Source organism: Lacerta agilis, chromosome 1 (assembly GCF_009819535.1).
Source record: "Lacerta agilis isolate rLacAgi1 chromosome 1, rLacAgi1.pri, whole genome shotgun sequence".
NCBI classification, from domain to species: Eukaryota; Metazoa; Chordata; class Lepidosauria; order Squamata; family Lacertidae; genus Lacerta; species Lacerta agilis.
In genome coordinates, this window is record NC_046312.1 from 62,592,823 (window position 1) to 62,617,593 (window position 24,771).

A 24,771-nucleotide genomic window follows, 5' to 3' on the forward strand; every position below is an offset into this window, starting at 1 on the left:
CTCCTTCAACCACTCCTCATAATGTTTGGTTTCCAGACTCTTGATCATCTTGGTTGCTCTCCTCTGCACACGTTCCAGCTTGTCAACATCGTTCTTAAATTGTGGTGCCCAGTATTGGACACAGTATTCCAGGTGTGGTCTGACCAAGGCAGAATAGAGTGGTCCTGTTACTTCCCTTGATCTGGGCATTATACTTCTGTTGATGCAGCCTAGAATAGCATTAGCTTTTTTGCTGCTGCATCCAACTGTTGACTCACCTTAAGCTTGTGGTTCACCAAGACCCCTAGATCCTTTTCACATGTACTACTGTCAATCCAGGTGTCCCCCATCCTATATTTATGCATCTGGTTCTTTCTGCCTAAGTGTAGAACCTTACATTGGTCCCTGTTGAAATTCATTTTGTTAGCTTGCGTCCAGTTCTCCAATCTGTTAAGGTCATTTTGAGTTCTGATTCTGTCTTCTGCAGCATTAGCTACCCCTCCCAGTTTGGTACCATCTGTAAATTTGATGAGCATCCCCTCAGTTCCTCCATCCAAGTCGTTTATAAATACATTGAACAACAACGGGCCCAGGACAAAACACTGCAGCACCCCACTTGTCACATTTTCCCAGCATTACGGTAAACCATTAATACGTACTCTTTGAGTTCAGAAAGTCAACCAGCTACAAATCCACCTAACAGTAGATAGTTACCTCATTCAGCTGCCTCAAAACAGTATCATGGGGACTTTATGTCAAAAGCCTTACTGAAATCAAGGTACGCTATAGTATTCAACACATACCAGAACTTTAGATTTGCACAATTAAAGTGGTTAAAAGGACTCTGGCATCCTAATGCAACACATCCACTTTAAAAAACCAGCAACACTGGACTTTTGTGGTTAGGAAAGTGATGAGGAAATGCATAGAAAAGTGTGGGGTGAATGAACAACTAATGCAAGATACCCCGTAAGCAAATCAGGATGAATGCTATTCATCATATGACCACCCCACAAGTAAAGAAGCACAAGTTCCCAATAAAGACCAGGTATAAACAAACCTCTGTGTAAGATTGTGCAAGCAAAACAGGATGAATGCTCAAGAAATAGGTCTTCTGGAGGAGCTCTGTATACTGCAACTGAGAATGTTCAAGGTTTTTCCCCATACTCTCCTTTTTTCAAGCCTTGCTGCAACCCTGTAAGGTAGATGACAGTGAGGATCAGCAGCAACATCAGTACCACCATCATATTGCCAATGACAGGTTGACCCTTGCATAAGCAAGCTCGTGATCTAAATCAGGAACTGTTTGGTGTGTAATGCAACTTGTATGCTACACCTTGATCTGTTATTATAATTGATATTGTACCTTATGGAGAAGCAAAGTGTTAGGCTTCATTTAGTGGGCTTTGTCCATGAATCACCCACTGTTAAAAATCACACCACCAACTTTTCTCAGGTAGGTGGAAACACATAAGGATATAGAGGCATTCATGGTGAGTTCCAGCACCTCTTTTCCTAGAAAAATAGCACAGCTTGTTGGTGTCTATTTATGGCCCATCAGCTTTGAGTGCTTCAATGTCCCCTATACTGTTATGGACCAAGTATCTTTATTTAGAAGATCTTTACAAATAAGAAAATGGCAATCCTTCTTTGACAACACTGCAAGATGTGTTGAAAGAGTCTCAAAGTGAAATACAGAAAATGTTAAGTGCAAACCTTGCTGAAGTCCATCTTAAAGCATTACTGAGTTTTGTTTGTACCTCTGACTGGAATTGTAGTTATTGCCAAAGTGGTAATATTTGCAATGTTTTGCTTTGCTTTGCTTTGCTTTGCTTTGCTTTGCTTTGCTTTGCTTTGCTTTGCTTTGCTTTGCTTTGCTTTGCTTTGCTTTGCTTTGCTTTTAATCCACCTTGCTTGCCATGAAATGGAGACTTTTGCATTTTAGTAGATGCAATATCACTTTGGAAGTAGTGCTACAAATTGCTAGAATTGGACAGTGCTGTTTTGTTTCAAAAAGGCATGTTCTCATTGTGTTCACTAAGGAATTACTCATGCAGTAAGAAGCACCACACTGGGATTATTCAGAATGCTACCATTCTTACAAAGTTTGTTATGCAGTGCCACTTTGTTGGGGGAGTGATTTAAGAGCTCTTTAAAGTACACATGGAAAGTTAAGACTGACCAAGAGATGGTTGTTGCTAATAAAGTTCCTTTAAAAAAACCTAATTTCTTGAACTGTACGCACCATATAAACATCATTTGTGGGGAGAAAAATCTTGGGCCATCCAATGCATTCCCAAGCTTCCCTTTGTAGCAAGAGCTCCAGGCAATTTGAGTGCAGCTGAGGGCCCCAATTCCCTATTCTCACAGAGCCTGCAGGCTGTTAGACCTGCTTTTCACAGGTACATTATTTAGCACTATGAGAACCAAGAGAATCCTGGTAAGCCAGTCATAAAACCTCTGCGGGGGGGGGGGGAGGTGTTATGGTCTCTACTGTCAAGAAACTGTTATAGAAGGAAAGGAAGTATGAGTTGTGTGTTATATAGGGAAACCTATATAATATTGGAGGACTAAAGACATTGTGTGGATACATTTGAAGGTGTTAACATTTAGTATGTAGTAGCTTACTGCTGCTTTTGCCTTTAGGAAATGAAAGAGCTTTGAGGTTCACATGAAACATAAAGGCCACCTTGGATGTTTCCTTGTTCTATAACAAGAAACACATCCTTATATGAACATGACACTCCACAGTTTCCACTTCAGCTCAAGAGCTAGAAGGCAGCAGATCAAAGGAACCATTTCTCCCAACAGTGTATACTCTCACTTTAAAAGGACAAAGGACCAAACCAAAAGACATTTTAGTTGTGAGTTATTCCCATTCATTTAGATTGGATGGAGCAATAGGTACTTAAGTTAAAGGCACCAAACTACTGTAAAAGAATTAAATGGTAGATAAAAATTTGCAGGTATGAAATAACTTTGAAATTAGTTAATTTGAAATTAAGTGTAACCTTTTTAAAGCAATAAAGTACCTACAGCATTTATTCTTTCATACCTGCATGTTCCTTTCGGCATTACGTATTTCATCTACTAGCCAGTTCAGGTTCTTTTTACCTGGTATGCAGTACTTCACTGAATTGTTTTGTCAGATGCTGTCAAGCCAACCTACCATTGTTAAAGAAAATCAAACTAAATCGTTTTGGCATAAGCCTTCCAGGAATAAGGCACAGAATATGAAAGGTTTGATGAAATCAAGGATTGGGTTTCAATATTGTAAAAGGCTGCCTGTCAAAAATGAAATGCATTATTTCAGAAGTTTTGAATAAATAAATGGTTTTTAAATACTGACTACACTTCATCAAAAGTTTTGAATTACTACTTTTAGACTATCATTGCTTTGACCAAAATATGTGAAATTCAGTTCCTTTCCCCTCATCTCCATATTGATGTGTAGAAACATTAAGAATACAATAGCATATGTGCATTGAATTTGAAAACCATAGTATCATCACATATTGAAATCTACTATACAGACTATCTGTATTTTCTGACTGAAGCTCTTAACTTGAAGAATTCTACCAGGCTTGTTTTTTCAAATCCATGGCATACAGCTCTACTTTAAGCTAATTTCTTTTATGTTGTTTCTGCTGTGTGTTACTTTCCCCTTGTTTTAACTTGACCTATGCTACACTGCTACTGCTGTTATTGTTTTGGCACAAACTGCTTTGGTCACCCTGTATTATGACCTTTGTTGGGAGATCCAGGAAAAATGTGTCCTTGTTAATTCTCCTCGACCTCTCAGCATGGTACTGGAGCTGTTTATCCGAGTTAGGCACTGTGTTGTGGTGGTTCCAGTCCTACTTGGAAGGCCACTTCCATAGGGTGCTGCTTGGGGAGTGCTCTTCAGCCCCACGGAGCCTTCAAGGTGGAGTTCCTCAAGGTTAAATTTTATCCCCATGCTGTTTAACATGAAATCACTGAGTAGAGTCATCCAAAATTTTGGAATACATTGTCAGCAATATGCTGATGACACACAGCTCTACATCTCCTTTACATCTGCAGGTATGGCAGTGGATGTGCTGGAGGGTTGCCTTGCTTCAGTAATGGACTGGATGAGAGCCAACAAATGGAAGTCCAATGCAGATAAGACTGAGGCACTGTTAGCAGGCAATTCCATAGACTGTGTGAATGGGAGGTTGCCTGCTCTTGAAGGGGTTACACTCCCACTGAAGGAGTAGGTACGCAACTTGGGGGTACTTCTAAATCAATTGCTGTTGCTTGAGGCTCAGGTAGCCCCAGTGGCATGGAGCATCTTCCATCAGCTACAGCTGGTGACCCAGCTGTGCCCCTATTTGGACAGAGGTATCCTAACTTTGGTTGTCTACACTCTGGTAAGGTTAGATTACCGCAATGCTGTATACTTGTAGGCTGCCTCTGAATATAGTTCAGAAAGTTCAGCTGGTACACAATTCAGCGGCCAGGTTGCTCACCGTGGCAAGATAATTTGAGCATATAACGCCAATCCTGGTGCCAGTTAGTTTCCAGGCCCAATTCAAAGTGCTGGTTTTGACCTATAAAGCCTTAAATGGCTCAGGACCACAGTACCTCAACGACCGCCTTTCCCCATATGAACCAGTCCAGGCCTTGTGAGCATCTTCTGAGGTCCTTCTTCATGTGCCTCATCTGCAAGAGTCTGGAGGGTAACAAGGCCTTTTCTGCAGTGGTTCTGTATTAGTGGAGTGGTCTCCCCAGGGAGACTTGCCTGGCTCCCTTGTTACATATCTTTAGCTTCCAGGAAAAAACATTCCTCGTCTCCCAGGCCTCTAATTAAACCATCTATGGCCTTTTAAACTGAGGGGAGTATTACTTTTGTTTGTTATTATGGTATTTTTGTTGTTTTTGTATTGTAAACCAACCTGTGATGTTCAGATGAATAATGGTATCAACAATTAAATAATAATAATAATAATAATAATAATAATAATACCATTTTTGTCTGTTCAACTGTCATTATAAAGATGTTCACACTAAAGGTGTTGTCAGTGCAGCTTACAATAAAATGTAAAGAAAATCATAAAATAATCATAAACAGCAGCAATATATAAAAAACCACCACGCAAATCAAGCAAAACATTAAAAGTTTAAAAGCCTGTGAAAATATATTTGCCCAATGCTGAAAAGACATGAGAAATGGGTCCATGCAAGCTTCTCTGTGAAGAACATTTCCAAGCAGAGATGACACCACGGAAAAGCCATTTTCCTGGTAGCCACTGCCACACCACAGGTGATCCCTGGATGCCTTTGACTGAATCAATTAAAAAGCAACAATTTTACTTTCTATGCAGTATTGCCCTGTGGTTGTATGCAAAAAATAGATGGAGGTGTAGCCAAGAAAGCTCAGCCCCAAGTATGAAGAATTTATTTTCTGAATACTATACTGCCCTAGGTAGGAGAAACATACTGATGCCATCCCTCCCATATCCAATCATCATCCTTGATACTTCACTTCTCATCTTTATAGTATTGCTCTTCAGTTCATTTTGGGATGTATTCTGTATGTTGTGCTGGTCTGTCAGAATACCTGCCTATCAGAATAGGCTTCCCTTGAGAACATAAGCATTGCCATTCTGCATCAGACAAGTTGTCCATCTAGCTAAGTATTCTCTCCACTGACAAGAAGAAACCTCAGGGAGGTTCATAAGCAAGGTGCTTTGATGAAATTGATTCCATGTTGCTAATTCTCATTTGTCTGGTAAGGATTTTTCAGGGTCTCTGAACCAGCCCTATGTCATTTCAAATTACGTAAGGAAAACCCTCCACAGTTGGTGCAGCTCTCTGATCTGATCTAGACTCCTTTTCCTCAAATTATATTGCAAAAAGTAGTGTGAATTTTAAATGGAAGTGCTATTTTGAGCCATCTGTACTGTATAACAAATGTACAACAAAAACAAATAATACATTAATAAAAAATAAAAAAAAATTCCTTCCAATAGCACCTTAGAGACCAACTAAGTTGGTTCTTGGTATGAGCTTTTGTGTGCATGCACACTTCTTCAGATACACTGAAACAGAAGTCACCAGACCCTTATATATAGTGAGAGAGTAGGGAGGGGTATTACTCAGAAGGGTGATGGGAATGGGTGATTGGCTGATAGGTGTGGAAAACATACATAATACATTATGTATGTTTTCACCAAAAAAAATAATTTTTTGTCAGATGAAGAAGACAGAAAAAGGTGTTGTCACCCTGTCCAGATCAGTCCTTGATTATGCTCGAGAACATTGAACCAGGAAGCAGAATGAAATACCATTCTTTGTGTCTTCCTTGTGAGAAATTAATATAAACATCTTAACAGAGAACACTTTCCTAGTAGGGCAGCGTTTATAACAATGCCTCATGATTAGCATTATCATAGCTGAAAGCTGTAGTACAGTATGATTAATGGATAAAGTCTTCCTTTCAGTCTTTAGATATATAGACCTTTTACTAAGGATGGATTTTTAAAGCTGGGGAGTTGCTGCACTGCCACTGCTTCCTATGCCACCAAGATAATGTGGGACCTCACCCTGTCTTGGATTGGGTTGCACTTCCCTTGGAGACTTGTTGTTGTTTAGTCATTTAGTCGTGTCCGACTCTTCGTGACCCATGGACCAAAGCACGCCAGGCACTCCTGTCTTCCACTGCCTCCCACAGTTTGGTCAGACTCATGTTGGTAGCTTCAAGAACACTGTCCAGCCATCTCGTCCTCTGTCATCCCCTTCTCCTTGTGCTCTCAATCTTTCCCAACATCACGGTCTTTTCCAGGGAGTCTTCTCTTCTCATGAGGTAGCCAAAGTATTGGAGCCTCAGCTTCAGGATCTGTCCTTCCAGTGAGCACTCAGGGCTGATTTCCTTCAGCATGGATAGGTTTGATCTTCTTGCAGTCCATGGGACTCTTCTTGCAGTCTCTTGGAGACTTAGGTTCATCTTACTTCTGGTTCAGCCCTGAACATGAATGCCCATATCACAGAAGTAACCAGGAGTGCTTTTGACACTGCTAAAGCTCATGAGCCAATGATGCTTGTTCCTGGAGATGTCAGCCTGGATACCTCAGTTGGTTAGAATGTGGGGCCAGTAACACCAAAGTTGCAGGTTCGATCCCCGTATGGGACAGCTGCATACTCTTGCATTGGCATTTCAGGGGATTGGACTAGATGATCCTCAGAGTCCCTTCCAACTCTGCAATTCTATGATTCTATGTCTGATTTGGCTGTGGCAGCACATGCATTGGTTACATCTTGTTTAGACTACCATAACCAACTCATCGTGGGTTTGCCAGATTGCTGTTACATCAACTTCACTGGCTACCCGACCATTTCCAAGCACAATTCAAAAGTGCTGGTTATGACCTAGAAAGTCTTGTGCAACTTGGGACTAAGTTATTTGAAATACTGTATTCTCCCATATAAGCCAGTTTGGATCTCTGGGAAAGGACTTTCTTTCTGTCCCACCAGCATCTGAAGAATGTTTGGTAGGGACTTGAGAATAGACCTTCTGAATGGGTTCTCTCACGCTCTGTGACTTCTGGTCAAGGGAGTTCTGTATAGCTGCTTCTCTGTTCACCTGTTAACAGTAGGCAAATGATTCAGCATTGCTTGTTTATGGCCACTATAAAGGTTAAGTTAAGTTTGTTTAGGTAGTTGTTCATTTGTTTTTTATCCATCTGTACTTAACTGTTGTTAACTGTCTCAATTTTTCTCAACCTATTTTGTGGAAAGGATGGTGAAACATATTTAACAACTAAATAAAATAAAATTTACAGTAATATAAATACAGGAGGAGTCCACATTTTGGCTCTTCACCAGTTTTAACCAGTTTCATTGGTTTAATGCTGGCATGGAGAGGAGCCAAAGCATGGTCTGCTCCCATGTGGTGGAGGGCTTCTCATATTATTTCAGCAGTACAGGAACAAGCAGCCCTGCATCAGTTCCAATACCATTATGATAATCCTGAGTAGGAAGTGTAAGGCAGCCAGTACCATCTCAGTTTCTTTGGGACTTCACCCAGTAGTTCCTTAAGCTTTTTGAAATTCAGCATGCATGTCCAACTACACTCAGTTTTCCCTTGTCTGTGTATAATGAAACCAAAGAGGCCTGATCACTTCCTCCCAAGGTTCCCTGTATGTTCACTTCTTCAATTAGTTGCTCCCTGTTGGTGAGGACCAGGTCCAAGAGAGATGACCCCCTTGTTGCTTCTTCCACCTTCTGGGAAATGAAGTGGTCAGTCAGTCAATTGAGGAATTTGTTCGACTTTACAGTCTTGGCAAAGTTTGAGTTCCAACACATATTGGGGTAGTTGAAACTTCCCAGGAGTACTTTGGTGCTGGAGGAGACTCTTGAGAGTCCCATGGACTGCAAGAAGACCAAACCTATCCATTCTGAAGGAAATCAGCCCTGAGTGCTCACTGGAAGGACAGATCCTGAAGCTGAGGCTCCAATACTTTGGCTACCTCATGAGAAGAGAAGACTCCCTGGAAAAGACCCTGATGCTGGAAAAGATTGAGGGCACAAGGAGAAGGGGACAACAGAAGACGAGATGGTTGAACTGTGTTCTCGAGGCTACCAACATGAGTCTGACCAAACTGTGGGAGGCAGTGAAAGACAGGCGTGCCTGGCGTGCTCTGGTCCATGGGGTCACAAAGAGTCGGACACGACTGAACGACTGAACAACAACAACAACAACAACAACAACAACTAGTACTATATCTCTCCTTTTTGAATGTTTGGTAATCTGCGGTAGGAAGGCATCATTCGAGTTATCAGTTTGGCTTGCAGGTCCATAGCAGACACCTACAGTAAGATCACTGTTGTTTTCCTCTCCTACAATTTTTGCCCATATACTTTCAATCTGCCTCCCATGCTCAGATAAGCAGTTTTCACTCATGCAAAGCTCCAGGTACACATATTCCATATAGAGTAGGGGAGAGGGGGGTACATTTCAACATGGGGCACCTTTCAACAACTGGAATGTTGTTGTTGTTCAGTCGTTCAGTCGTGTCCGACTCTTCGTGACCCCATGGACCAGAGCACGCCAGGCACGCCTATCCTTCACTGCCTCTCGCAGTTTGGCCAAACTCATGTTAGTAGCTTCAAGAACACTGTCCAACCATCTCATCCTCTGTCGTCACCTTCTCCTTGTGCCCTCCATCTTTCCCAACATCAGGGTCTTTTCTAGGGATTCTTCTCTTCTCATGAGGTGGCCAAAGTACTGGAGCCTCAACTTCAGGATCTGTCCTTCTAGTGAGTACTCAGGGCTGATTTCTTTGAGAATGGATAGGTTTGATCTTCTTGCAGTCCACGGGACTCTCAAGAGTCTCCTCCAGCACCATAATTCAAAAGCATCAATTCTACGGCGATCAGCCTTCTTTATGGTCCAGCTCTCACTTCCGTACATTACTACTGGGAAAACCATAGCTTTAACTATACGGACTTTTGTCGGCAAGGTGATGTCTTTGCTTTTTAAGATGCTGTCTAGGTTTGTCATTGCTTTTCTCCCAAGAAGCAGGCGTCTTCTGATTTCGTGACTGCTGTCACCATCTGCAGTGATCATGGAACCCAAGAAAGTGAAATCTCTCACTGCCTCCATTTCTTCCCCTTCTATTTGCCAGGAGGTGATGGGACCAGTGGCCATGATCTTAGTTTTTTTGATGTTGAGCTTCAGACCATATTTTGCGCTCTCTTCTTTCACCCTCATTAAAAGGTTCTTCAATTCTTCCTCACTTTCTGCCATCAAGGTAGTATCATCAGCATATCTGAGGTTGTTGATATTTTTTCTGGCAATCTTAATTCCGGTTGGGGATTCATCCAGTCCAGCCTTTCGCATGATGTATTCTGCATATAAGTTAAATAAGCAGGGAGACAATATACAGCCTTGTCGTACTCCTTTCCCAATTTTGAACCAATCAGTTGTTCCATATCCAGTTTTAACTGTAGCTTCTTGTCCCACATAGAGATTTCTCAGGAGGCAAATGAGGTGATCCGGCACTCCCATTTCTTTAAGAACTTGCCATAGTTTGCTGTGGTCGACACAGTCAAATGCTTTTGCATAATCAATGAAGCAGAAGTAGATGTTTTTCTGGAACTCTCTGGCTTTCTCCATAATCCAGCGCATGTTTGCAATTTGGTCTCTGGTTCCTCTGCCCCTTCGAAATCCAGCTTGCACTTCTGGGAGTTCTCGGTCCACATACTGCTTAAGCCTGCCTTGTAGAATTTTAAGCATAACCTTGCTAGCGTGTGAAATGAGTGCAATTGTGCGGTAGTTGGAGCATTCTTTGGCACTGCCCTTCTTTGGGATTGGGATGTAGACTGATCTTCTCCAATCCTCTGGCCACTGCTGAGTTTTCCAAACTTGCTGGCATATTGAGTGCAGCACCTTAACAGCATCCTCTTTTAAAATTTCAAATAGTTCAGCTGGAATATCATCACTTCCACTGGCTTTGTTGTTAGCAAGGCTTTCTAAGGCCCATTTGACTTCACTCTCCAGGATGTCTGGCTCAAGGTCAGCAACCACATTTCCTGGGGTGTATGAGACCTCCATATCTTTCTGGTATAATTCCTCTGTGTATTCTTGCCACCTCTTCTTGATGTCTTCTGCTTCTGTTAGGTCCTTTCCACTTTTGTCCTTAATTGTGGTAATCTTTGTACGAAATGTTCCTTTCATATCTCCAATTTTCTTGAATAAATCTCTGGTTTTTCCCATTCTGTTGTTTTCCTCTATTTCTTTGCATTGCTCGTTTAGAAAGGCCCTCTTGTCTCTCCTTGCTATTCTTTGGAAATCTGCATTCAATTTCCTGTATCTTTCACGATCTCCTTCGCATTTTGCTTGTCTTCTCTCCCCCGCTATTTGTAAGGCCTCATTGGTCAGCCACTTTGCTTTCTTGCATTTCTTTTTCATTGGGATGGTTTTCGTTGCTGTCTCCTGTATAATGTTACGAGCCTCCATCCACAGTTCTTCAGGTACTCTATCCACCAAATCTAAATCCTTGAACCTGTTCTTCACTTCAACTGTGTATTCATAAGGAATTTGATTTAGATTGAATCTTACTGGCCCAGTGGTTTTTCCTACTTTCTTCAGTTTAAGCTGGAATTTTGCTATAAGAAGCTGATGATCTGAGCCACAGTCAGCTCCAGGTCTTGTTTTTGCTGAGTGTATAGAGCTTCTCCATCTTTGGCTGCAGAGAATATAATCAATCTGATTTCGATGTTGCCCATCTGGTGATGTCCATGTGTAGAGTCGTCTCTTGTGTTGTTGGAAAAGAGTGTTTGTGATGACCAGCTTGTTCTCTTGACAGAACTCTATTAGCCTTTGCCCTGCTTCATTTTGATCTCCAAGGCCAAACTTGCCAGTTGTTCCTTTTATCTCTTGACTTCCTACTTTAGCATTCCAATCCCCTATAATGAGAAGAACATCCTTCTTTGGTGTCATTTCTATAAGGTGTTGTAAGTCTTCATAGAATTGATCAATTTCGGTTTCTTCAGCACTGGTAGTTGGTGCATAAACTTGGATTACTGTGATGTTAAAAGGACTGCCTTGGATTCGTATCGAGATCATTCTATCATTTTTGAAGTTGCATCCCAGTACAGCTTTCGCCACTCTTTTGTTGACTATGAGGGCCACTCCATTTCTTTTACGGGATTCCTGCCCACAGTAGTAGATATGATAGTCATCCGAACTGAATTCGCCCATTCCTGTCCATTTTAGTTCACTGATGCCTAGGATGTCAATGTTTATTCTTGCCATCTCATTTTTTACCACATCCAGCTTACCAAGGTTCATGGTTCTTACATTCCAGGTTCCTATGCAATACTTTTCTTTACAGCATTGGACTTTCCTTTCGCTTCCAGGCATATCCGCAACTGAGCGTCCTTTCGGCTTTGGCCCAGCCGCTTCATCAGCTCTGGATCTACTTGTACTTGTCCTCCGCTCTTCCCCAGTAGCAAGTTGGACGCCTTCCGACCTGAGGGGCTCATCTTCCAGCGTCATATCTTTTATATGCCTGTTGTCTTTGTCCATGGAGTTTTCTTGGCAGGGATACTGGAGCGGCTTGCCAGTTCCTTCTCCAGGTGGATCACGTTTGGTCCAAACTCTCCGCTATGACCTGTCCATCTTGACCTGTCCATAGCTTGCCTGAGTAATTCAAGCCCCTTCGCCACGACAAGGCAGTGATCCATGAAGGGGACAACTGGAATATCTGACTTCTAATACTGCACAATGATTGGCCAATATGCCAGCCAATAAGCTTTTGGTATGAGTAACTGCAATGACATTTTCCATAAATTTTGATTTAATTAAAGATAAAATAATCTAGATAGGACCTAAATCAATCCACTATATTAATTTGTCCATTATATTATTTTGTGAATAAAGTTTATTTTGGTAAAATGTATGAAATTAGTATTTTCCCCTATTGTCTAAATGTACCCCACCTCCTGTTGATAACTGCCCCCTGGGAGGGGCAGATTTCAACAAACTACATGCTTCATTAAAAATGTAAAATTTGGTATTTTGCCTTTGTCTAGAAACTATGGCAAAAATTGAGAGGATACCTCAAGTATGAATTTAGTTAATGGTACTTAGAACTTTAGTTTTTAAAGCAGTATTACTTCACAAATAATTCTTAAGTAAAAATTGTTGAAAGGTGCCCCCCTCTCCCCTATTTTCCCTCTGTGTTAATAGTTTCATTAGATGAACAGTTACAGTTGGTTTTCATGTGTTCCATAACCTATCCAATAGTCTGTCCTAAGAACTTTGTTAATTCTTAGCAACAAGGGTCCCCCACTTACGCGCGATCGACTCATGCATGACTGCGTATACATGCAGTGCCAATAAATAAATAAATAGCTTCAAAAGGCTGAATGAAATGTAGCTTAGTTCTTCATGAGCAGGGTTTCTCTACAGCAATGCCATGGCCATGGGCTGTTTCTGCTTGGGTCTGCATCATCAGAACTAAAGATAACATTCCCATAGTTTTATTGGCAGAGTTATTATAGCTGCTTCTTTAATTCTCTCTAAAAATGAATGGAGGATGAGGCAACATAAATATTAAATGTGGGCAGGTATTGCAATAAATAGCTACCAGGAGCTTCCCTGTGTAATGTAAGACAAGTCTGTGCTTAAATATCCTTACAGTGCAATCCTGTACACATCTACTCAGAAGTAAGCCCCAGTGAGTTCTGTTGGAGTTATTCCCAGTTAAGTGTGTATAGGACAGAAGCCTAAAAATAGCTTTAGTCCATGTAAATTTTATTTTATACATCTAAGTATAATGTAGCGGTTTAACTCCCTCCACAGCACACTTCATTGACTTTCGATACAGACGGATGGCCAACAACATTTTAGTCACTTTTTTCTTCTAACTTTTTGTTTTATTATGCACATTGATGCATTAATGCTTAATGATGTGTAAAAAAAAAATCCAAAATATTTTCAGAACTTTGCAGAATAATAACTGGATTTTTCCAGGGCTGGACAGTATGAGGCCCAAAGGATGATGGATCTTACTGGCTCTTGTCACTCTTCAAAAGGGTATTTATATGTGGTTATGGATGAACATTTGGATATGGACTAGAATACACATCCAATTGAAAGCGACGCATGGTGGATAGATCTCATCCATGCTTGGATGCACATCCAATTTACTGCCTTAGTTCCTGATCCAGTAAGCAATACCCGTGTGGAAACCTGCTTACACGTGGGTCACATATCTTGCCTGACATTGCTTTTTCTTCCCTTTAAGAGTAAGTATTCCAGCTGACTAAAAGTAGATTGAATTGGCAGTTCTCTTATCAGAATCTGTTTAATATATAATTTGATGTAGCATGTCCATGGCATTCATAGCAATGGTTTTCCTGCTTCCTTTATTTTTGAATCAAATATAGACTACAGCTGACTTTGGATCTGACACATATCTTCTGTATGAATGACTCAGGTATCCTTTTACTGGGCTTCTGTGAGATGCTTTGCATCATGTCTGAAGTCATTCTGCATTTACTAGACCAAAAAGTAAAAATAAGCACAAGCCTATTAATATTATGAATATTAAGGACTCCTCCAGAGATCTGCACAAGAGGGATACACACACACACACACACACACACTGCCATGCAGTTTACAGAGGCCTTGTGCCAGTGGGTCAATGCATAAGGTTATTTGTTAATTAGCATATTTCTGGATACAAGTCTCCTCGCCTCCAGCATACCCTTCTAACTAGAGTTCTTATGGATGTACAGTATATGAAATGATTTGACATATTTTCAAAGATCCAGTTCTTTATTTTTCCTACCTATGGGACTAGTTCCAGAGAGCAGTACTGAATTCAGAAACTTCAGTTGGTGCACAATAAAGCTGCCAGGTTGCTCTTTGGGTCAAGTTGGTTTGAGCATATTACACTGATCCTAGCCGAACTGCATTAGCTGCCAATGAGTTTTGGAGCCCAATTCAAAATGCTGATTTTGACCCATAAAGCCTTAAATGGCTCAGGACAGCAATACCTCAAGGACCGTGTCTCCCCATATGAACTGACCCGGACGCTGTGATTATCATCTCATCATCGGAGGCCTTTCTTCCTGTGCCTCCTCTACAAGAGGTCTGGAAGATGGCAACACAAGAACAGGCCTTGTATGTAATAGCTTCCCGTTTGTAAAATGCTCTCCCCAGGGAGGCTCGCCTGGTGCCTTCATTATACATCTTTTGCCCCCAAGCAAAAATGTTCCTCTTCAACCGGGCTATACTAGGTTATTGGTTTGCTCTGTTTTCGGTTCAGTTTTTGTTATGCATTTTGTGCTGTGAACTGCCCTGAGATCTTTGGATGTAGAGTGGTATACAAATCAAAAAACAAATATACAAACCAACAAATAAGAATATGCAATTGGTATTAAATGCAGGAGATTGTTTGTTCAGTGAGGCACCATAACATGATCGTGTAACGCCTCTGTTAAAGAAACTGTGCTAGCTGTCAATCTATTACCAAGCCATGTTTAAGGATCTACTGTTTACAGCTTGGTCTAAGGTTACTAGAGAAAATGCCTTCTACCACATAGACCTGCCCATTCAGTAAGGCAGGGTCTCCAGCTGTTTTTGGACTACAGTTCCAATCATCCCTGACCACTGGTCCTGCTAGCTAAGGGTTGTGAACCAAAAACAGCTGGATACCCAAGTTTGGAAAACCCTGCAGTAAGATCATAATTTGCAGCCTTCAAAAATCCATGATGTGACCACTTCACAGTAGTACTAACCATCATGTGGAACATCATCCTTTCAGAAATGGGGCATACATTAACAGTATTATGTTTCCAAAGCATGTGGAAAACATACTTGTTTACCTAGGCATTTGCTAGCCATTTATATTGCTTGGTGAGTGCAGTCAGCTTTTATGGTTAGAATCATAGAATCATAGAGTTGGAAGAGACCACAAGGGCCATCCGGTCCAACCCCCTGCCAAGCAGGAAACACCATCAAAGCATTCCTGACAGATGGCTGTTAAGCCTCCGCTTAAAGACCTCCAAAGAAGGAGACTCCACCACACTCCTTGGCAGCAAATTCCACTGTCGAACAGCTCTTACTGTCAGGAAGTTCTTCCTAATGTTTAGGTGGAATCTTCTTTCTTGTAGTTTGAATCCATTGCTCCGTGTCCGCTTCTCTGGAGCTGCAGAAAACAACCTTTCTCCCTCCTCTATATGACATCCTTTTATATATTTGAACATGGCTATCATATCACCCGTTAACCTTCTCTTCTCCAGGCTAAACATACCCAGCTCCCTAAGCCGTTACTGTATTATTGTGAATTTTATATTATTAGAAATAATGTATTATTTTTCTGTTTGTTTTTTATTATTGTTTTTATACACAGCTTTGAATTTTTAAAATAGGAAGTGCTATATTGCTTTTTTAAACACGTTAAATAAATATTTGAAAATTTGCAAGGAATTTATGAATTGCTAAGCAAACAAATACAAGGGCACTACCCATTCCGTCTGAATAAGAAGAGAGTGTTGAAGTGATGAATTGGATGAGGGCCATTAAACTGAAGTGATTCCTCTCAAAACAGTGACTGTGTGGGTCAGTGGTTTCCAAGACCAGGAATTATAGAGAAAACTGTTCTGAATGTGGGGCACAATTCCTGAAAGACCAGGTTCATAACTCTGGAGTTCTCCTTGATTCTAAACTGTTGCTGGAGGCCCAAGTGACTTCAGTGGTGGGGAACACCTATGTCTAGCTTCAGTTGGTCCATCAGCTACAACCATTCCTGAACAGGAACAGTTTGGCCCCAGTTACCCATCTGCTAAGAGAGCCAGTGTGGTGTAGTGGTTAAGAGCGGTAGACTCGTAATCTGATGAACCGGGTTCAAGTCTCCGCTCCTCCACATGCAGCTGCTGGGTGACCTTGGGCTAGTCACACTTCTCTGAAGTCTCTCAGCCCCACTCACCTCACAGAGTGTTTGTTGTGGGGGAGGAAGGGAAAGGAGAATGTTAGCTGCTTTGAGACTCCTTCGGGTAGTGATAAAGTGGGATATCAAATCCAAACTCTTCTTCTTTTTCTTCTAACCTCCGGTATACTGTAATGTGTTCTATGTGGGGTTCCCCTTCAAGATGGTCCAGAAGGAGAAGCTGGTGTGGGATGCCATTGCCCATTTGCTATCTGGGGTAGCAAATCCTCAGATCTCTTCACTAGCTGCTTGTGAGCTAGTGGGATTAAATGAAGTTGTAAGTGATTGACTTGGGTGCTTCTCTAGTATTGCCCCACCCAACTACTAAGATCAGCTAGAGACACCCTTCTTGTTGGCCAAGCATTATATTCTACTAGCTTGACAATTACACAAGAGAGAGCATTATGAAACTCCCACTCAAATGACATCTGGATATCTCATTGCAGGGGGTTGGACTAGATGACCTTTGGGGGTACCTTTCCAACTCTGTGATTCATACATTGGCCATATTTAAGAGCACGTGAAAACTCATTTGTCTAACCATTTGGCAATTTGCTGACTGTTGTCGCTGTTTTATTTCTTTTTTATATATCAGGATTTGTGTTTTAACAATACAGTAACTTATTATTTATGGTGATTGTTATATTTTGTATTTTTAGCCACCCTGTACTTTAATTAAGAGGAAAGGCAGAATATAGTATGAGGAAATAAATAAAAGTGCTTTTTGCATTTTTGTTTTAAGCATTTCTGAAGTTCCAGGAAAATAGTTTTCAGATCCTGTCATTTTCAGATGAAGCAAGGAGCCATATAAATTATGCTGGTTTAAAATAACGTTTGTAACCTAGTACCAATGTTGTAAAAATACTTATGTGTTTGAAAATCACACTACCTATTCTTGTTTCAGATTTCATTTAATATATTGTTCTGTATGATTTTATGATAAACAGATTATTCCTTGAACAGGAATTAAGAGTAAAGCTGCCAGGAAGAGCTTTTGTTGTCAATGTAGTTCCCGCCTCATGTTTTATAAGAGATTTCATGGTCCCATTGTAAAGAGTGGATGATTTAAAACGTGTTACCAAGATAAACTTTCCCATTGTCATTAATGAGGATGGGTAATACTGAGTGACAAGTGCATTAGGAATGACACAGAAAGAGCTGTTAGATTTGTCAGAGCATATCACTTCAGGCTATGAAACCTGATGGCTTTTTCTCCCAGTAATTTTTTGCTAATGGACCAACCTGGTGATTACTCACCTTAGTGTTTTAACATCTTGTTGCTCTAACACTGATAGCTTTGGAGGGTAAATCATTATTAAGCAGTACTTACAAAAGGATAGAGAAAATGACCTCTCTAATACGAAGTGATTCATCAAACTGAAATATCCATTAAATTTGATAAACAGAATGATACTGATATAAACATTTTAGTATGAGCAATTATTTTGCTATGATTAATTTTGGGGGGAAATGTTTGTACTTGCAGACTAGTTTTATACTCTTACATAAAATATATATGTTTTCTTGCCACAATACAGTTCTTTCCATAAAGGCTTAAAAATTGGGACACTAATGTGTTTAATTTACATTGACTTTTTAGAAAATTCTCCATAAAGAACACTTTTAAAATATTAATCATTCAACAATTAATAATATATGACTTTTTCTGGTGTTTAAAACCTCCCCAAACTACAATGTGCCTATCAATTTCCATTTTGAACATCCAATTGGTCACTTTTTCGCCTTGATTCATCTTGCCTGGCTGCCAACCAAATTTTGCCTCTGTATACCTTCTTGACACTAATAATGACTGAGTTTCTGTTCGTTTGCGTGCAAGATTTCCCAAGTGGCAGTTTGGGGCTGGGATAAACTATCTATCATGATTGCATACAACTAATCTGACTCAACCAAACCACCCAGTGATTGAAATTACATTTGACAATTCACCTCTCCTTGGCGTGCCTGAGGTGAACGTAGTTACAGACCATCCCCGGAAGGGCACAGCAACTCTTCCATATGCTGGGGAGGATCTTTTTATTTTTGTCAAGAGACTTTTAACCAAGCATGTAGAAACAGGGGAGAGGTTTAAAAAACAACAAAAAACACTTCATTTTTTTCAGTGTGTTACCTTTAATTTTTCCATATCAGTTCCATTTATGTTTGCAAGGATTTTTTTAGGCAATTCATTAAAGAAACTAGAATCTTATTTTATATTAGTAAGAACTCATATAGCAAAGTATATAATTTTTACATAAAGTTAAAATAAGGAATTTAAGGATCACGTATCATTGCCATAGTTGTACAATTGATGATTCACTTCTTACTTGGGAAAATCATTAACTTCAGCATCTGCTGCTTGGAACACTGTAACTTACCTGTGCCAATGAAAAATTATCTTTAACACTACTTTCTACAATGTCTTGAGTAATTAGTTATTCCTGATGTAGATGAGACAAATAATATCCAAAAAGGGGGGTGGGGTGTTGTGGGAATAAAGTTAAAGGTAAGGGTAAAGGGACCCCTGACCATTAAGTCCAGTCGCAGATGACTCTAGGGTTGCGGCGCTCATCTCACTTTACTGGCTGAGGGAGCTGGCGTTTGTCCGCAGACAGCTTCCGGGTCATGTGGCCAGCATGACTAAGCCGCTTCTGGAGAACCAGAATAGCGTACGGCAACGCCATTTACCTTCCCACTGGAGTGGTACCTACTGGTATTTATCTACTTGCACTTTGACGTGCTTTCGAACTGCTAGGTTGTCAGGAGCAGGGACTGAAAAACGGGAGCTTACCCCGTCGCGGGTATTTGAACCGCCGACCTTCTTTCTGATCGGCAAGCCCTAGGCTCTGTGGTTTAGACCACAGCACCACCCGCGTTCCTGGGAATAAGGTTATCCCCACCCAAACACTGGCTTGAATCCTAAATTTCTATTCCATTAGCACACGGAAGTGGATTTCCACCAATTCCCCCATATGTCTACCACAGCGGTTGGCAAAATGTTTCAGCAGGGGGGGCCAGTCCACTGTCCCTCAGACCTTGTGGGGGGCCGCACTATATTTTGGGTGGAAATGAACGGATTCCTATGCCCCACAAACAACCCAGAGATGTATTTTAAATAAAAGGGCACATTCTACTCATGTGAAAACACACTGATTCCTGGACTGTCTGCGGGCCGGATTTAGAAGGCGATTGGGCCGGATCCGGCCCCCGGGCCTTAGTTTGCCTACCCATGGTCTACCCCTTCCCACAACATATCCTACATCATTTGCAAGAGTTTCTCACCCCAAAGGCATGGATTTTCAGGGGCTTGCCACCCAGTTTTAGCACCCCAAACCTTAAATTCTATCACCTACTGAACCCAGCAGTTTAGAGGAGTCTGGCACCCACAAACTCATAACACATACACATTGGGGTAGGGAAGAGTTCAGCTTAGTCCTCTTACCTACTGCCTTTCTCCTTTATATTTAATGATATAAAATTGAAGTAAAGTGCCATGGCTGTTGAAAGCATTAAACAATACAATTTTTACAAATGTATATGGAATTTACAACTATGTGTAAAAAAAATTGGCTGTTTACACTTTTGGAATGATTGGGTGGTATTCAACTCAATAAATGTGAGAGCAGAACGACTTGCACAATAGGACTTCATACCCCATATCGTCGTGTCACTCCAAAATCTGTTCAAGAGCGTGGGGGGGGACACACACACAGAACAGATGGGGGGTAGGGGGAGGAAGTGGGGAAGTCCCATTGCACAAGTAGAAGTTCCACTACTCCTGCAAAGTCTGACTTTGTTGAATTCAAGCTCTTTTTTCCTTGAGACAGGCTCAAGTGAGGAACCTGAGTGGGCATGGATACTATTTATAAAGAAGAATCCTTAAAATCAATCTTATAATGAAAGGACTCTAATCTGTTTGTGGGGTTTGTTTGTTGTTTTGCAATTTTGCCAAATTTCTTTTCTTTTCACTGCCCTTGGTGCCATTTCCCACCCTGTTCCAGAAGCACCAAAGCAAGACACAAAAAACAGAGATTACAGGGCAGGTGGAAGTCTCAACATGATTTAGATCTAAGGTGGCTTGCAGCCAATTTTGTGTGCAGTTGACACTGCTTGCCCTTTCAACATGAGCAACAGGTTATTTGAATTGTGGTTTTTGTTTATATGTGATGTTTTTAATCAGTTGATAAAATGGGAAATCATGAGTTAGCAACTCTCTATAATTTGTAATTCCTATATTTCATTACAACATTTTTTGCAGGGTAAATAGAGGTAGAATTAAACTAATGCTCAATTTAATGTGCTTTTTAAAATATAATGCTTCTATTTAAACCATTATGAAATAATGAAATAAATAAATGAAATGAAACACATAGAAATAATGTTAATTTTCAAGGTAACTTGATAAAAATACTGTAGAGTAATATAGAACTTTCTTATCTTGTCTTGTTGCATGCCCTTAGTAGTCTGAATCTGATCTGTCAGGTGCTCATTAGTAGAAAACACTGGTGTTTAAGTGCTTGTATATAATCCTATTATAAAAGTGAGCAACATTTATCAGTATTAGTAGATGTGAGTTTCTGCTATAAAGATCTGTCATTGTGTGTCCTCCCACTCCTTCATGGTAAACCTGTAGACTTTGAATTCTTGCACATTTCAATTAGTGCTATTGTAGTGTGATGTTTATTTATGATACGACAGTGTAGTACTAGAGAGCCATTTTATTTGGTAATAATCATAAATATAATTCTTTTGCATAAAGAAGTTTTAACATTGACTGTGTAATTCAAGCAACTGCTAAGGAAAGTACAATAATGTAGGTAGTGCTGCTAGAGGCTGCAGCGGGTGTGGGAATTGGCAAAAGTCTGGGTCCAACTCCTTATCCTGTCCTGTTCAGGTCATTTTGCAAGAATTTTAGCAGTATCCCTGTCACCAAAAAGTGCATAATCAAAGTATTACATTTGTATGATTCAAGCAAAGAAAGAAGGGTGATCAACAATAAATCCAATCTACTCCCTAACATTGTGTGTTACAATCATGTCCCTTACCTTGAAATAAGTATCTCTTTTATTATGCACATTTTGTAATGTTTCAATTTCCAGTGCAAACCCGATCTTTTAGGTGGAGTGCAACCCTGGCTAGCCTAGAAATGTATAGTTTAGGCTCTGAGCAAGCTCATGCTGTTCCTTTCCCTCACCAGATATTGTTGTTGTTTAGTCATTTACTCGTGTCCGACACGTCGTGACCCCATGGACTAGAGCACACCAGGCACTCCTGTCTTCCACTGCCTCCCGCAGTTTGGTCAGACTCATGTTGGTAGCTTTCCCAACAGTTAGAGTGACCAAACCTGTCCCAGAAATAAGATTGCACCGGGTTCATGTGTTGTTCAAAAACACCTGAACTTGAGCTGCAACCAACTAATTAAGCAACTTACCAGGAAGGGGAGATTTACAATGGTCTAATACATAGTTGGAGCAATTGTGATGTTTTATTTGCATTTTGATTCTCAAAACTGAACAATAATGAAGAATGGGTATAACATATTCCATGATGAAGTGATATTTACCTGGTTTTTTTGGTACTCTCCAGGATATTTGGCAAGGAAATGAATGCATATGCTGTAGAAAAGAAGTTTAGCAACTAAATTCTTTATGAGTCACAATATGGCAATCAATAGTTTATCGTCTTAAGAATGTAATTAGGGGATTTTCGAATATGCATTTGACATCTGAGATATTTAATCCTATTAGCAATCAAATGAACAAAAAACCTGCCTTTGTTATTAATATGTATAGAACAGAGACGTTAAAAATAGAAACAAAAGATGTAAAAGTAAGCGTTAATCCTGAGTTACTTGTAAAGCTTCAGAAGCAACTATTTGGATATGGTTATTTAGTTTGCAAAGCATCTCCTTTCCGTTGAAAATTATTTTTTCTAAAATATATGCTGTCATAAAATTTGACTTAAATTGTTGCCCACTTTGTCAGTTAATATAATAGCATCTTTTTAGACACAAGACACAAAGGCAAGAGAAAAGGTGTTCTGCCATTACACCTTCATGGGTATCGGGGAACTTTGGTTTATTTCTTCTTGCATTAATCACTGACTACTTTGGAAAATATATATATTAAAACACTGAAATACCATTTAGTTAGACTTCAAGCCTAACTAAAATTTCTGACAGGAATGTATGTTGTTCTCAAAAAGCAGCTTGAAGTACTACAACTGTCGTTGAAACAGCTCATGGATTGTGTGTAATGGAGCAAAGCAGTCTATCATGTGCTTGGCTTTGCTCCCAAGAGTCATTATACTGATACTGACTATTGCTGCTCAAATATTAAACTCATTTCACATGCTGTGGCTGGTATATCTAATGGTGTGGATGCATAAGAGTTCCTCACCAATCATTTTAGTTTGCCGTAAAAAAAAGTGTTCAGTCATTTTCCTGAACACATGAATGTCAAAGTGCAGCCAGGGCTAGGGATGTGAATGGAATGTAGTGTAGACCTTGCCTCCAATATCTTTGTGTGGTTCTTGCCTTTCTGCTCTGTCCCCAGCCCTTCCCTATTGTACAGGGAGAGATCTGCATGGGGCTTCTACCCAAGTTCATTTGAATCTGAGTGCAACTTCCATGCAGACCTTCTCCCCACAGCACAGGAAAGTCAGGAATTCTGCAGGAGGGACATGTACAAGAGGCTAGGGGACAGGGCTAGCTTGCATGCTCCTGGCCTTCTCCGCAATTTGGCATTTGCATGTCCATGATAATGAGTGTCTATGCATGTATGAAATTTATTGCTCTAGTCCAAAAAAGAGGTATAACAGTTTTACCGGTTTACCATCTTTACCAGAGTTCTTTCCAAATAATAGTGTATAATAGGAATTTTGAATAATGAAGCCATGTTTCTGTGGTTTTCTAAACCTGATTAACATCATTATTTATTTATTTATTTATTTATTTTGCTATTCACACCATTTTAAATTTCAGAGCAGAGCAGAAACGTTGATAAGCTTTATATTACAAAGGGAATAGTGATCTTAAGTGAGACAACCAGTATTAAAGTAATCTGGTGTAGATAAAGTAATCTGAGAGCCTTGATAATTTTTATTGGTACATTAATTAGCATTATCCCGGGGACAGTAACATACCAGTGGTGGGCGGAGCGAGAAGCAAAAGTGGGCGGAGCAGCAATGTAAACTCCAAGCGGGCTCGGGCTCAGAGCGGAGCCAAGAGGACGGCAGCCAGCAAAGAGGAGGGCAGCCATGTGCTCCATGCAATGGAGCCCCATCGTCTTCTTGTCTGATCCCATCAAAACAGGACAGGAAGCAGCAGCTGCTCAAAGGCAGCCAGGCTCCGCCCACCAGCTAACCCTATTGGCCGGCTGAAGGGTTCAGCGGCAATGGATAGGGGCTGATGCAGGGGGAGGAATACACCCCCCTGTAAGCACGGGAAATGGCTCCCACTTGCTTTGAGGGCTGAGGCTTTTCTCTCCAAGTAGGCGAGGTCTTCCCACCCAGTCCCTGGCCAGCAGGGGAGGAGCTGCTTCCATTAAAAACGGGAAATTTAAGGGAAATAAAAAAATAAGGGAGAGCAGCGGGAAACTGCTTAAAATAAGGGAGAATCCCGGGGAAAACGGGATACTTGACAGCACTGACCTGGCTTTGGGAAGCAGGCACAAGGCTCTAACAGGGTCCTAGAGCCCTCCCACCTCCTTCCCAAAATGCTAACTCAGCTTTGGGAAGGAGATCTCTAGGACCCTATCAGAGCCCTCATGCCTCTTTCCCAAAGCCCGGCGCCTTGCTTATCTGGCTTTGGGAAGGCAGTGTGAAGATTGCAGGGGGGCATCAGATGTTGCCAAGAGATGCCAAGAAAGGCCTCAAGGGCCACATATAGCCCTAAGGCTGCATGTTGGATTGCCTTGGGTTAAACTGTACCTGTAATTGGAGAAAGAAAAACAAAATACATGATTGCAAGTGATGCAATGAGTATTGCTTAATTTTAGACCCGAACTCTTTTCTTTCATCAAATAAAGTGACAGGGAATCATTTTTCAGTAAGTTGTGTTTTTTCAAGAGTATGGAATATTTGGGGTGTGTAATAACTTTGTAGAGCAAGTGTTCAATTTTAATGTTTCTCCTTCCCCTGAAATTGACTATAAGAATGTTCCTGATTAAGTCCTCAGGATTATTTGAAAGCTTGATTTAAGTACTGCATCAAATAATGTAGAAACAGTGGCCTGGACTCAGGAAAGAAGTGGCATTTAATATTTAAAGTAATGTAACCATTTTAGAATGCCTTGATATTTGCTGCTTTTATAGAGAAAATCTTTTTGTTGCAT

General features: G+C 40.7%; 1 protein-coding gene across 3 annotated transcripts in view; it reads left to right on the forward strand.

Annotated features, from left to right (window-relative positions):
• The window catches only part of ELP4 (elongator acetyltransferase complex subunit 4), a 146,899-nt gene that overhangs the window by 76,601 nt on the left and 45,527 nt on the right, over window positions 1–24,771 (forward strand). The window contains exon 10 of one of the 3 annotated variants that reach the window (XM_033151361.1): window positions 2,626–3,765. The exons of the other annotated variants lie outside the window; for them this stretch is intronic. Within the exon in view, the coding sequence (XP_033007252.1) occupies window positions 2,626–2,643 (18 nt within the window). The 3' untranslated portion in view covers window positions 2,644–3,765. Of the gene's footprint in view, window positions 1–2,625; window positions 3,766–24,771 lie in introns of those variants that run through there. 3 annotated transcript variants of the gene reach the window in all.